Here is a 12,860-nt window from a genome sequence, read left to right as displayed (position 1 = left end):
GAAGAACAAAAACTTGAGCAAACAGGTGAACGTACTCCATGTTTTAGGCAAACACACTTCATTGTTCAATAGCCATTTTCCCTTCTTTTTTGCTAAAAGCCTCTGAGTTTGTGTTGTAAGTCACTAGTCAAACAGGATGAATTATGACTGATCTAACCCCTAGGGCTCTGCTAGGACCTGTTTATATTCTACCAGCTCACAAGAGCTGATTCTACACATTTCTTAACAACTCAGTTCAGTGACATCATGCTGTAGATTGAAACCTGCCAAGGTAGGAGTATGTATGCCATAGAAATCATCAGGTACTACAAATTAGGATCACTCTGGTGCACAGCCAGTTGTTAATCATTTATCAGAACTTTCTAAAGTCATCATGGAAATTTCATGTTCTTTTGCCATTTATTGGCTCAGTAATAGATAAGGGACCAAGTTCTGACCTATGGTGAGTAAGAGAAACTCTGATGGAAGGCATCTGGGAAAGATTTCCTCCTTGATAAGTAAAAGCTGCCAGCAACCTTTCCTTTATCTTTTAGGTGATATTGTGTAATTCTTTGAGATGTAATGCTTTAAGATGGAACCACAAAAAAGGTCAATAGGATCCAGAGATGCCTACACAGATCATAAATAACCTTGAACTACTACCGAGGGCATCCAGAGCTCAAGAAAGGAGAAGCAGTCCACCCTGGATATAGGAAATAATGGGATGCGTTTTCTCTGCAGAGGTAGAGAATTTAAAAATAATTAAACACATTAACTATCAGTCCCCTTTTGATTATCCTCCTGTACTAATGATTCTAAATAATGTTAGTGATAAGATACCCCTCCCCTACTCAACTCCTCTGATATGCTAGGACTAGTAACCTAGAACCAACTATGTCAAACATCTAGGTACTGGAGATAATTAAAAGATTTTTTTATTTAAGCAACTTTTATATTAGTTTTTTTATTACTCGCAACTGCTAAAATTGTCCAGAAAAAAAAAAAAAGTAGACTCAGAAGGTTAGGTTAATTCAACACTGAAAAGAAAGCCATGAACTCCCCCTGCTTTGAGGACTCGTGAGGCACCTGGATCCCAGGGCTCCCACAGCTCTGATCATGCAAGGCTTGGCCAGTTATTGTTCCCCTTTTTGTCTGTCCAGAGGATTCCTCCTATGTGCTGCCAGTATTACTGTGTTAAATGGCCTTTACATTGATTGGTGTGAATAATTTCTTTGGCTTTGTAACCAAAACCAACTACAAAACAAAACCTAGCCTTTAACAATTAAATTAAAAGAGACTGCTCCAATATAAGATATTGATTGAATTCGCATTGCAAAATCTATACTAAGGATACACCAAATAGATAAAAATATACTTAACATAGCATTGTTTATAATTAAATTTACATTTTATCTAAATGCTAACAAAAGGAGAACAGATAAATTCATGAGTTTTTGAAGAATATACAATGATGCAGAAATATTCAGCCAAATGTTATGTGTAAAAAGGCAAATAATTTATGTGTGCATATATATATATATGGCATGACACAAATATTTGAAAATATAAATATATAGAGAGAACAATGCTAAATATAAAAAAATCAGATATCAGCTGCTATTATTCCTGAATAGTGAAATCAAGGGCTATTAATATTTTCTCTCACACATTTTCTATGTTTTCAACTCTATAAAAATAAAATAATTTAAAAATAATTAATTAGCATACATTTCCTTTTCACATATTAGTATACCATGAAAATATACTAGGTAACAGGAATTAGTTTTTAGGGAGGGACTGTGTGTTTCTGTGTGTGTGTGTATATATATATATACACATATGCATAGATGAAAGAAATAAATTCAATAAGTCAAGCTGAACTACATCAGGGATATTTTAACAAATGGTTTTAAATATTCATGATAATTTGCATTTTATAAAAAAAGAATATTATCACATTCCAGGAAAAGCTCTCACAACAAAAAAAGAAAGGAAAAAAATATGTAACCCACCTTAAGAAAAGGCTTACTTTTTAAGAGAATAAAGAAGACTATAAAGTACTTAGTTCTTTGCTGTTACAACAGTATAATTAAAACCTGAGTTACATTTCTGAGGATATGGCTTTATGAGTGTATTTGCACAATCCTGTGGGATGCCATTCAAATCTGGGATGAGAGAATAATCTGATGAGAGAATAATTCCAGGCTTCACATGGAATCTCAAGCCTGTCTGAGACAGAGGTATGTTTATACTTATTTCTTTGCTTCTTTAGATTAGCACTATCAAATGCATATACTATTAGTTTAATTATCATATTATATCTCAAATCAATTAAGTTTCCCATTAATATTTGTTCCCAAGTGGAGAAAATTTTGGTTGGAAAGGAAGTGCAGGGAAATCAAGAGATATAAGTTTATTAGAAGAGGGAAAATGTTTATTTACTTGAAAAGTCAAGAAAAGTCTGAGACTTCCAACTACTATTTTCTATTATGCTTTGCCCATGAATAGGAGTTTCTTTTATAGACACAGTAAATTGTTGAATTGTGAAGATTATAAGGCATGAGGCTCATAATCCCAGAGTAGACCACTGATGCTACTATATAACACTACTTAGCTTCCAGAAAGCCCACCAATAAAAGCCTCCTTATATTACATGAAATGAATTATATTCAGTATTATCCTATTTCAGAAAACTGACAAGAGCAAATATACAAATTAAAAGATCAAAAACATACCAGATACAGCAAGGAAGTCATCAATGCTTGTAATGTCATCTACTGCTTCGGTGAGGACATGTATATGATTCTCCCATGTGCGCTTGTACATTTCCATGGTGTTTTTGACCACTTGACTTTTGGGTCTTGCAGCCAAAGCAAGTGCAGCATTAATAATCTGTAAAGATGTAGAACGTTTACATAGTTATCTCTTTGGGAACAGTTACCATTGTGCAGATGACAGATATTTTTTTTCTTTTGAAGACTGAACACATTCATCCTTAACAATAGGGAAAATGGTAAAATGCCTCAATGTGTAACTTCCTCTTTGCTTCAGTAATGATTTAGCTTTATTTTTGACAATAATTAATTTCAAAACTATTTATTGTCACTGCACTAAAGACTGTAGGAGATACAAAGATAATTGGTGTATGCCTTTAAGGAGTTTGTATACTACTCAATGGGAAGGGGAAGGTATAAATAACTATAACTTAATTCAGTATGCAATAAATGTTATAACAGCAAATAACAGTCAATAGGCTTTAGACAGCAGAGCGATTACCTTCGGCAGGGAAGAGCAATATTTTAACAGGGCATTTGGATTGACATTGCACAATTAGGTAGTGAATGCCTACTATATGCAAATCATTGGAATGAAAGCTTTGACTTCTTTGAGGGCTTATAGAATGTCACCAGTAGATGTTAATTAATTCATTTATTCATTCAATACTTCAAATATAAACCGACTGTCTTTTATGTATCAATCATTGTAAGATTTAAGGGATATGGCAATGAAGAAGATACAAGCAAAAATCACTGCTTTTGTGGAGGTTATATTCCAGTCGAGGGTGGCAGGCGAATAGCATATTAAATAAGTAAAATATATAGTCTGTTAGATGGTTATGAGAACTAAGGAGAAAAAATAGAACAGAAAAGGAGGATAAGGAATAGAGTGGTGGGAAGGGTAGGAGGTTTGAAATTTTAGGAACGCCTTGCACTAAAGCAGACATTTGAGTAAAATCACTGACGGGAATGAATTTTGGGACAGAGAAGTGGCAAGATTCAAGAGAAGACAAGACAGGGAAATGCTGTGAGAAGGGTAAGCAGTCCTATCTAGAGTCCTATCAGTCCTGCACTACGCAAAAGGGACCAGCAGGAATCCTTGACCATCCTGCTCCTGGAAGCCACTGGAGAGCTATGTTGCCTTCTGGACAATTTTCTCAGAACTACATTTTAGAAGAATCAATTTCACAGCCAAACATAGGAAGCTACTGCAAGAGGTTATAGGAGTGACAAAGAACCTGAACTCCAATGTGGGAGGTAATGAAAAGGACATGACAGGACTTTTAACTAATTAAAGGAAGATGAGGTTAGGTCAAAGATTATTGCCAGGAACACCAGGTAGTCACTAAGGAATCTTTGGAAAATACTATTTAAGGACATGGAAATACATCCACAACAGTGCAATAATAGCAGAGTATAAAACATTAAGCTTTATCGGATGCCATTTCTACATCTAAAAATGTACAAACATGCTAGAAACATGCTAGAAATAAAAGTAGGGCAAATTCACACAACAATTAATAGTTCTCTCTGGGTGGTGGAATTTCTAGTGCTTTTTCTTTTTTGTGTGAAATTTTCAGACTTTTTATGGGAATATGTTTTAGTTGCATACTCAGAATAAATGAAGTTATTCTTCATAATTCTTCAAAGAAAGATGATTGCTAAAGTTTTTTTTCCATGAGTAATAGGGAGAATGGTTACAGTATTGTTAAAAAAGGGCAAGTTGGAGAGTTCGAAATTAGTCAGGGTGGCAGAAGCAGATGTGTGCTGTTGTTTTGGAAAATAGTGTTGATGAGGGGTATTAGATGCCAACTTTCCTATTATAGAAGTTGACTTTGAAGTGGTTCCTGTTTCTCCATACAAATTACAAAGTTTGCCGTCAGAGATGTGGAACTGGAGCTCATTTTTTTTTAAAGTTGTTATCCCTGTACTCTTCATTTGTTCATACATTGAAACTTTTTTTTTTTCACTTTTGATTTTTTTATTTCAGCATATTATGGGGGTACAAATATTTTGGTCACATATATTGCCTTTGTCCCACCCAGGCCAGAGCTTCAAGCATGTCCATTCCCCAGACGGGGCACACCACACCCATTAGGTTGAATATACCCATCTCCTCCTCCCCTAACCTCACCTGCCTGACACCCGATGCATGTTACTACTATATGGGCACATATGTGTTGATCAGTTAATACTAGTTTGATGGTAAGTACATGTGGTGCTTGTCTTTCCATTCTTGTGATACTTCACTTAGTAGAATGGGCTCCAGCTCTATCCAGGATAATACAAAAGATGCTAGATCACCATTGTTTTTTGTGGCTGAGTAAATCTCCACGGTATACATATACCACATTTTATTAATCCACTCTTGTACTGATGGGCACTTCGGTTGTTTCCACATCTTTGCAATTGTGAATTGGGCTGCTATGAACATTCTAATATAGATATTAATGTGTAGCATCGATATTATCATATTATGCACAGGATACTAGTGACATCATAATGAAAAAGTTGTCATCACAGTTTCTGTTCTAAGACACCCCGAAGTCTGGGAGGGGAATCAGCCAAAATCCAGACAATTGCAACATATCAATGGTTCCTGAACTTTAGTCTACATCAGAATCACCTGGAAGGCTTAATAAACCCCAGATTCCTTGGCTACATCCCTAGAGTTGCTGATTTAGTTGATTTGGGGAGGGGCCTGAGAATTTGCATGGCTAAGAAGTTCCTAGGTGATACTGATGCTACTCGTCTGGGGACCTCATTCAGAATCACTGCAATATATTAATATAATGATAAGTGCCATCATGTGGGGGCTATCATAAGGGTAAGAACAAAATGCTTTATAGCACATGGGAGAGGTACTCAGCTTCATGAGGAAAGATGTCTCAAAAGACTAAAATCTGAAAAATAAGCAAAAATTTGTATAAACAGTGATGATATCCTTTTAGAAAGAGGTAATAACGTGTGCAAAGACCTAGCAGCAAGATAGAGCCTAACTCTACCTCCTGGGGAATGTTTGGAGGAGATCAAGCACTTTCAGGATGGTATGGCTGTAGATTCCTGAGGAATGGTCGGTGAAGGGATAGTAATTAGAGTTGGAATAAAGAGAATACAATGGAGAATGGGAGGAAAGAATACAGGAGGAAAAGATCAAGTGGAGATAAAGATGAGAGAAGAAATCAAGGAAGATGGAAAAGTCAGGTATTAAAGGGTCAGAAGATGAAGAAGAAAATCTTTTTAAAAGGTCAAGTGCTATAAGAGAGTCCAGAATAATGAAGACTAAAAAAGGCTTTTGAATTTGGAAAATAGAAGTCATGTGCATAAAAAAATGTTGGACACAGGATTCAGATTTCACCAAAATATGATAACAATAAAAAGAAGGTTTTTCTACTTTGTAACCTAAAGGCTGTTTCTTAAATGACTTTCTTTCAACAAATTATTGGAGGTAGAGGAAAGGAGAAATTAGTTGCTTGGAAATATTACATTGATATTCTTTTATTTCTTTTTAATAAAAGAGGAACACATTAAATTTTAAGAAAACACACACTAACTTTAGAAATAAATATGGTGTAGTATTCTTTGACTTCAGTTTTAGAGTTTTATTAACCTATTAACTTACAATGTACCTTTGTGTACACTGTAAAGGCTCTGGTCTCTGGTGTTTCATTGTTCCTGCAATTGGACAACTGAGTACACATGTGGTTGGGCTGAAATTATGCCTTCGCAGCAACACATACTTTTAAAGCACTGCTGCAGAACCTTCAGTGGGGATATGGAGTCATGGATATAAGACAGGCTATATTTTGTGAGAACATTTTCAGCTCTGCCACTGATCCAATTTATCTGATTCAGCACTGCACACTATGAGAAAGCTTTACCCTACTTGACTTTCCTGATATTTAGCTTAAATCTAAAAGCAGATTCAGTTCAGAAGAATTTTTCCAACCCACTGTAAGGCAGAAGAAATCTTCATGCCCATGTCAGACTCCTAGCATTTTAGCTATATATATATATATATATATATATATATAAAGACTATTCTTAAATCCTCATGCATAACTAAAGAATTTGAAATGAGTTATGTTATTTTCTGAGGCATTTTATTATTTTTTTTAAGATTATGGTAGAGATGTGTACATGTCAGAATCCCCCTCGATCTTGACAATCGCCTTTGAAAGAATATCTCTAAGTTTGGGCTTTATTATATCTTAACTGGATTATTTTAATGGGCTTTCAAATACTTTCCTATTTCCAGTCACTATTTGCTCCAAGCCATTGTCCTTCCTCCAAACACATTTTCTTTCTCAAATGCAGAAGTGATCACGTCCCTTACTTGCTGATTACCTTTGATAACCTCCCACTTAACTAAAAACAAAATCCAAGTTCCTTTTCACTAATTCACAGTCTAAAAACATCCACAGGCTGGCCCTTCCCTGCAGTTCTCTGTGCTGTAAATAATTCCCCTGATTTCGGCCTTTGTTCCAGCCAGTTTTCAGTCCACTTCCTGATCACATCACGCATCTTCATGCCTCTGTGACTGTACTCTTACAACTGAATCTGCTTTAGCCCTTGCTTTATTCCTTTCCCTGCTCTACCTTTTTGGCATTAGGTACCGGTTTCATGGAAGACAATTTTTCCATGGACAGGGAGGGGGAATGTGGGGAGCCAGACAGGCGTAGCTCAGGCCATGATGCGAGCAATGGGGATGGAGAGCTGCTGTAAGTACACTGACTCACCGCTCACCTCCTGCTGTGCAGCCCGTTACCTAAGTGTCCTGGAAGACAATTTTTCCATAGGGGAGTTGGGGGAAGGTGGGGCGCTGGAGCTCTGTGCCTAGTCCCTAACAGGCCACAGACCGGTACTGGGGATTGGGGACTGCAGCAGGTCTACCCCATCTCAGCAAACATTTATTTCTAACAAACCAATGGAAGTATCGCCACGTAGTATTGTTAGGTGGAAAGGAAAACAAACAGGTGGCAAGGAATAGCTAAGGGCGGAGAGGGAGAACCGAATTGTAGCTAAGGACCAAATTGTGGCTAGGAACTATTCCCTGGTGGGAACATACACAGTAAGGAGCTTTTGGTGACCTTTAACTGACCTGGGGCTCATTACCACCTAATTAACATAACATGGGTGGAATTTTCATGAAGGATTCTGGGGAAGACTCATGCACAGAAAGGGAAACTGTTACGTAACCGGCCTGTTACGTAACTTGTTACGTAACCACAACCTGTCAATCACCCAAAGGCGGGAAACAGCAACCAATTCTGCCAGGAGAATGGCGGTACAAACTAGTGAGCATGTAAAAGACAGAGTGTGCTCAGACTTCGGCATCTTTTTCCACTGTGGAGACTGACCCGTTCTTCTCTCTCTGGAATGTATTTTCACCTTGTGTCATTTTGTGTAGTTTCCTTCTTCACTTGCGCTTCGTATAGCTTCTTTCTTTTTCCCATAATAAACTGTGTGGAATTGCTCTGTATCTGTGATCACTCCATCATCGGCTCAAGGTGGTACCAGTCCTCACTCTTGACACTGGGAGCCGGGGGACCAAGGAAACAGCCAGACAGACCTAACACAATGAAGCCTATCCCATTCCCTATACCCAACAAACTGAATTGTCTTCTCCTTTGTGTTTTAAAAGTACTTTGTCCATATAACTAGATATTAGGTATTCTATTGCATGGGTGTTCATACACATGTCTGCTCCTACATGATAAGTTTCTTCACAGGAACTATGCCTTATTCATCTTTGCTTCTTGGTATACTAAATACATTAATCTTGTAACTGCTATATTCAGAAACTCTCCCCAACAGAAACTATTCTGCTTACAGCCCACACTGAGAGGATAGCCACAGGGAGCCAGGTTTGGTATCATTTTCCTCCTCTTCAACACTATTTCGGTCACAGGCAGGTACCCAATTCAAGAACAGTCAACCTGTAGGCTGGCTAGCTGTTGTTCTTGAGGCTTGATGTAAAAGGTTGAGCTGTTTTAATCTATCTTGAAATTTTGAACTAGAATTTGTGAAGAAATCACTAGTCAGTGATGGAGGCTAAAGCTTCAAATATGTATACAGAGAAGCCATCTAGTAAAATCAGAGCCAGAGGGGGTTGATGGAGTTGAGGCCACAAGGGAATTACAGCAAGCCAAAGTTGCAAGGAACATAAACAGCACATAGAGTAAAATAATCCAGTGGCAGGCAAAAGGAGAATGGAAACAATATGCAAAGAAGTCAAAAGCACCAAAAGAGAGGAAGCAATATTCATAGAACAAAAAAGGGCTGAGAGTAGACTGTTTTCAACAGTATCCTATTTCAGGTTAAAAGTCCACAGAAATAATAATAATGATAAATACTAACATTCAAAGTCCCTGCTTTGTGCCATACACTTTCCAAGCACTTTCTACATATTAACTTATCTAATTTTTTATCCTATTTAATTTTTACAACAAGACAATGAAGTAAGTAGGCATCGTCATTATCACCATTTTCAGACAAGGTCACATCGTTGTTAAGGACAAAATGTCAACCCAACCTAGAGTTTATGTTCTTAACTGCCATGCCATGCTATCTTCTACAGCAATGTTATAAAAATTTATGATGCCATGAGAGAGTACATGATCATTAAAACCAAAAGAGCTTCACTGAACGAAACATTACAATGCCTGGTGTGAAGAAACACAAAAGTGTTTTTTGTGTTAAAATATACATAAAATTTACTATTTTAACCATTTAGAAGTGTAAAATTCAGTGGCATTTAGTACATTCACGTTCTGTGCAACTGTTATCATTATCCATCTCCAGAACGTTTTATCATCTCAAATTGAAATTCTGTACCCATTAACCAGTAACTTCCCATTCCCTCTTCCTCCAGTACCTAGTAACATCTATTGTACTTTCTCTTTGATTTTGACTATTTTGTGTTCCTCCTATAAGTGGAATTATACAATATTTGTTCTTTTGTGTCGGGCTTATTTCAGGGTTCACTCATGTTGCAGCATGCATCAGACTTTCATTACTTTTTAAAGCTGAATAATATTCCACTGTATGTATATACCACATTTTGCTTATCTATCCATCGCTTAATGGACATTTGGGCTATTTCCATCTTTTGGCTAATGTGAATAATGCTGTTATGACCATTGTTGTACAATTATCTGTTTGAGTCCTGGCTTTCAGTTATTTTGGGTATATAGCCAGAAGTGGAATTGCTGGATTATATGATAATTTTAAGTTTAAATTTTTGTGGAATTGTCATGCCATTTTTTATAGGGGCTGTACCATTTTATATTCCTAACTGCATTACACAAGTGTTCCTTTTTCTTCACATCCTGTTCTTTCTTCCTTTCCTTCCTTCCCTTTCTTTTTCTTCCTTCCTTGCTCTCTCCCTTCCTTCCCTCCTTCCTTTCCTTCCTTTATCCCTTTCCTTTTCCTTTTCCTTTCCTTCTTTTTTCTAATAACTATACTAACGGCATGAAGTGGCATCTCATTGCAGTTCTGACTTGCATTTTACTAATGATTAGTGATGTTGAACACCTTTTTATGTGCTATTGACTATTTATTTATCTTCTTCAGAGAATTGCCAATTTAAGTTTTTGCCCATTTTTTAATTGTGCTGTTTGTTTTCTGTTGTTGAATTTTTGGAGTTCCTTATATATTCTGGATATTAATTCCTTCACCAAATATATGATTTGTAAATATTTTATCCCTTTCTTTGGGTTACCTTTTCACTCTTAATAATGTCCTCTGATGTACGAAAATTTTTAATTTGATGAAGTCATATTGATTTGTTTTTTGTTTTGTTTCCTGCACTTTCGATGTTACTTGAAAGAAGTTGTTGCTAAACCTAATGCATTGTAGTGTTACTCTATGTTGCTTTCTAAGAGTTCTATATTTTTAGCTGCTATGTTTAAGCCTTTGATCCATTTTGAGTTAATTTTTGTATATGGTGCAAGGTAAGGGACCAACTTCATTCTTTTGCATATAGATATCCAGTTTTCCCAGTACCATTTGTTGAACAGATTGTCCTTTACCCATAGAATGGTCCAGGAAGCCTTATAAAAATTGCTTGGTCATATATACAAGGGTCTATTTCTGGGATATCTATCCTATTCCATTGATCTACATGTCTGTCTTTATGCCAGTAGCTCAAAGATTTGATCAGTACAATTTGTAATAATAAGTTTTGAAATTAGGAAGTATAAGTCATCCAACTTCCTTTGTATTTTTCAAGATTATTTTGGCTATTCAAGGTGCCTTGATATGCCACATGAAACTTAGGCTTTGTTTTCCCTGTATCTGCAAACTACATTGTTATTGTTTGCATTTTGATAGGGATTACACTGAATTGGTAGAGTGCTTTGGGTAGTATTATGTTAGTAATATTAAATTTTCTAACCCATGAAAATAGAATGTCTTTCCATTTTTTATTTCTTATTTAATTTTTTACAGCAATGTTTCATAGTTTTCAGTGTAAAAGTTTTCACCTTCTTTGTTAAATTTTTTTCTAAGCATTTTATTCTTTATGATGCTATTGCAAATGAAATTAATTTCTCAATTCCCTTTACGAATTGCTTGTTGTTGGGGTATAAAAACACAACTGATTTTTGTGTGTTGGTTTTGTATACTGCTGAATTCATTTATTAGCTTTAAGATTTTTTTTGTGTGTAATCATTAAGATTTTCTAAATATAAGATTAGCTCAGCCATGAACAATGACCATTTTACTTCTTCATTTCCAATTTGGATACCTACAAAAAGCGGGGGTTTTTTTTGTTTTTTTGTGTTTTTTTTTTTTTTTTGAGTTGCATTTTGTCAAGCAAGAAAGAAGGGCAAAGGAGATGATTGAGACTATAGGAGTAGTACACGGAAGCCCATGACTTCCTGAAAGCTCTTGTCAGCCACTTCCTCTTTGAATCTGGCTTCTGTTATTCTAACTACATTCCCTGCCTATGCTCACTGTTAAAGGCTGTGTTTGATCCTCATTTCTCCTTCCTCATAGAGGCCTGTCCAAACCAGCTCCTGTTAAGACATTGGGTTCTGTGGCAGTGCCGGCAAATGCCGGCTTAGTTAGTTTCACCAGATCCCATATGTATCTTCTTCAAGTTTCCCACCATTTGTATTGGTATATATGTGGCCAGGGCCTCAGCATGCCTTAGGTTAAGGCGCCTCATATTTTTATATTAAATAAGATTATTTTTATTACATCCTTTACTCATTTGCCTCAGGAAATTCTCAAACCTCTAAACTAGGTTCAGAATATTCGGGATTTTCAGACTGTCTCGAGGTTTTCTTTGTTTCCCTTCAGGAATCAGAAGCTTGTATTTCAGGGCCTTTCACTTGTAGATACCCTTTCTAAGATCCCAAGAGAGGCCCTAGAAATGTGTTCACATGGCCATTTGTTGTGTAAAACATCCCACAGTATTTTGGTGTCCAGCTAAGGGGAAATTGAATTGAGGGTACATTTAGCTTGGGTTTAGTAGGTAATTTTAAGTGGTTTATGGTCACCTCCCTATATGCCTTTCACTACCTTCATACTTGTGGTATTGACATAGTATTATAATAAACCCTTTCTCTTTCCTAATTATATGTGCTCTCCTTCCTCCAACACCCCCAACTATGCTAAAACAAAGATCAAATTACTTTCCTGCCTTCTTTATAGAAAGTGATAGTAACAAAATAGTTATTTTAGAGGTGATTAATAGTGTGCGGGGGAAAAAGGAAGAAAAACAGAAAGAAGAAAAAATGAAAGTAATGAAAAGAAAAAAGAAATTTCATGGGAGTGCATCCAATAGATAATTTATACAAAAGTCCTATCATTTTTCTGGATTGTGTGATGCATATTTTGATATTTGTCAGCATTTTAAAATTAGTAAATGTTATTTATTTTTGCATTCTAAATATTCATTTTTCTTAAAGAATGTCCTCAAAATTGTGTGTGCTTTAACTCCCACACAGCTTGACCCACCACAACCAAACAGTATATTTTTTTAATAAAAGGTACCTATCTTCTGAAATGATAAAATGAACACATATTCCACTGTAATATTTTATTTAAACTCTGCCTTTTTTTAAATTTCAGAATATTATGAGGGTACAAACATTT

At 36.1% G+C, this 12,860-nt stretch overlaps 1 protein-coding gene across 1 annotated transcript in view; it reads right to left on the bottom strand.

Moving 5' to 3' along the window:
• CTNNA3 (catenin (cadherin-associated protein), alpha 3) overlaps positions 1 to 12,860 on the bottom strand; it is a 2,098,639-nt gene that overhangs the window by 617,050 nt on the left and 1,468,729 nt on the right. The window contains exons 12-13 of the mRNA XM_012658580.1: positions 5,131 to 5,139; positions 2,715 to 2,871 (exon numbers count right to left, since the gene is read on the bottom strand). Of these exons, the coding sequence (XP_012514034.1) occupies positions 2,715 to 2,871; positions 5,131 to 5,139 (166 nt within the window). The remainder of the gene's footprint in view (positions 1 to 2,714; positions 2,872 to 5,130; positions 5,140 to 12,860) is intronic.

This window comes from Propithecus coquereli, unplaced genomic scaffold (genome assembly GCF_000956105.1).
Source record: "Propithecus coquereli isolate 6110/MARCELLA unplaced genomic scaffold, Pcoq_1.0 Scaffold117, whole genome shotgun sequence".
NCBI lineage: Eukaryota > Metazoa > Chordata > Mammalia > Primates > Indriidae > Propithecus > Propithecus coquereli.
Note: the sequence above shows the minus strand (reverse complement) of the source record. Positions and strands in the feature narration are given on the sequence as shown.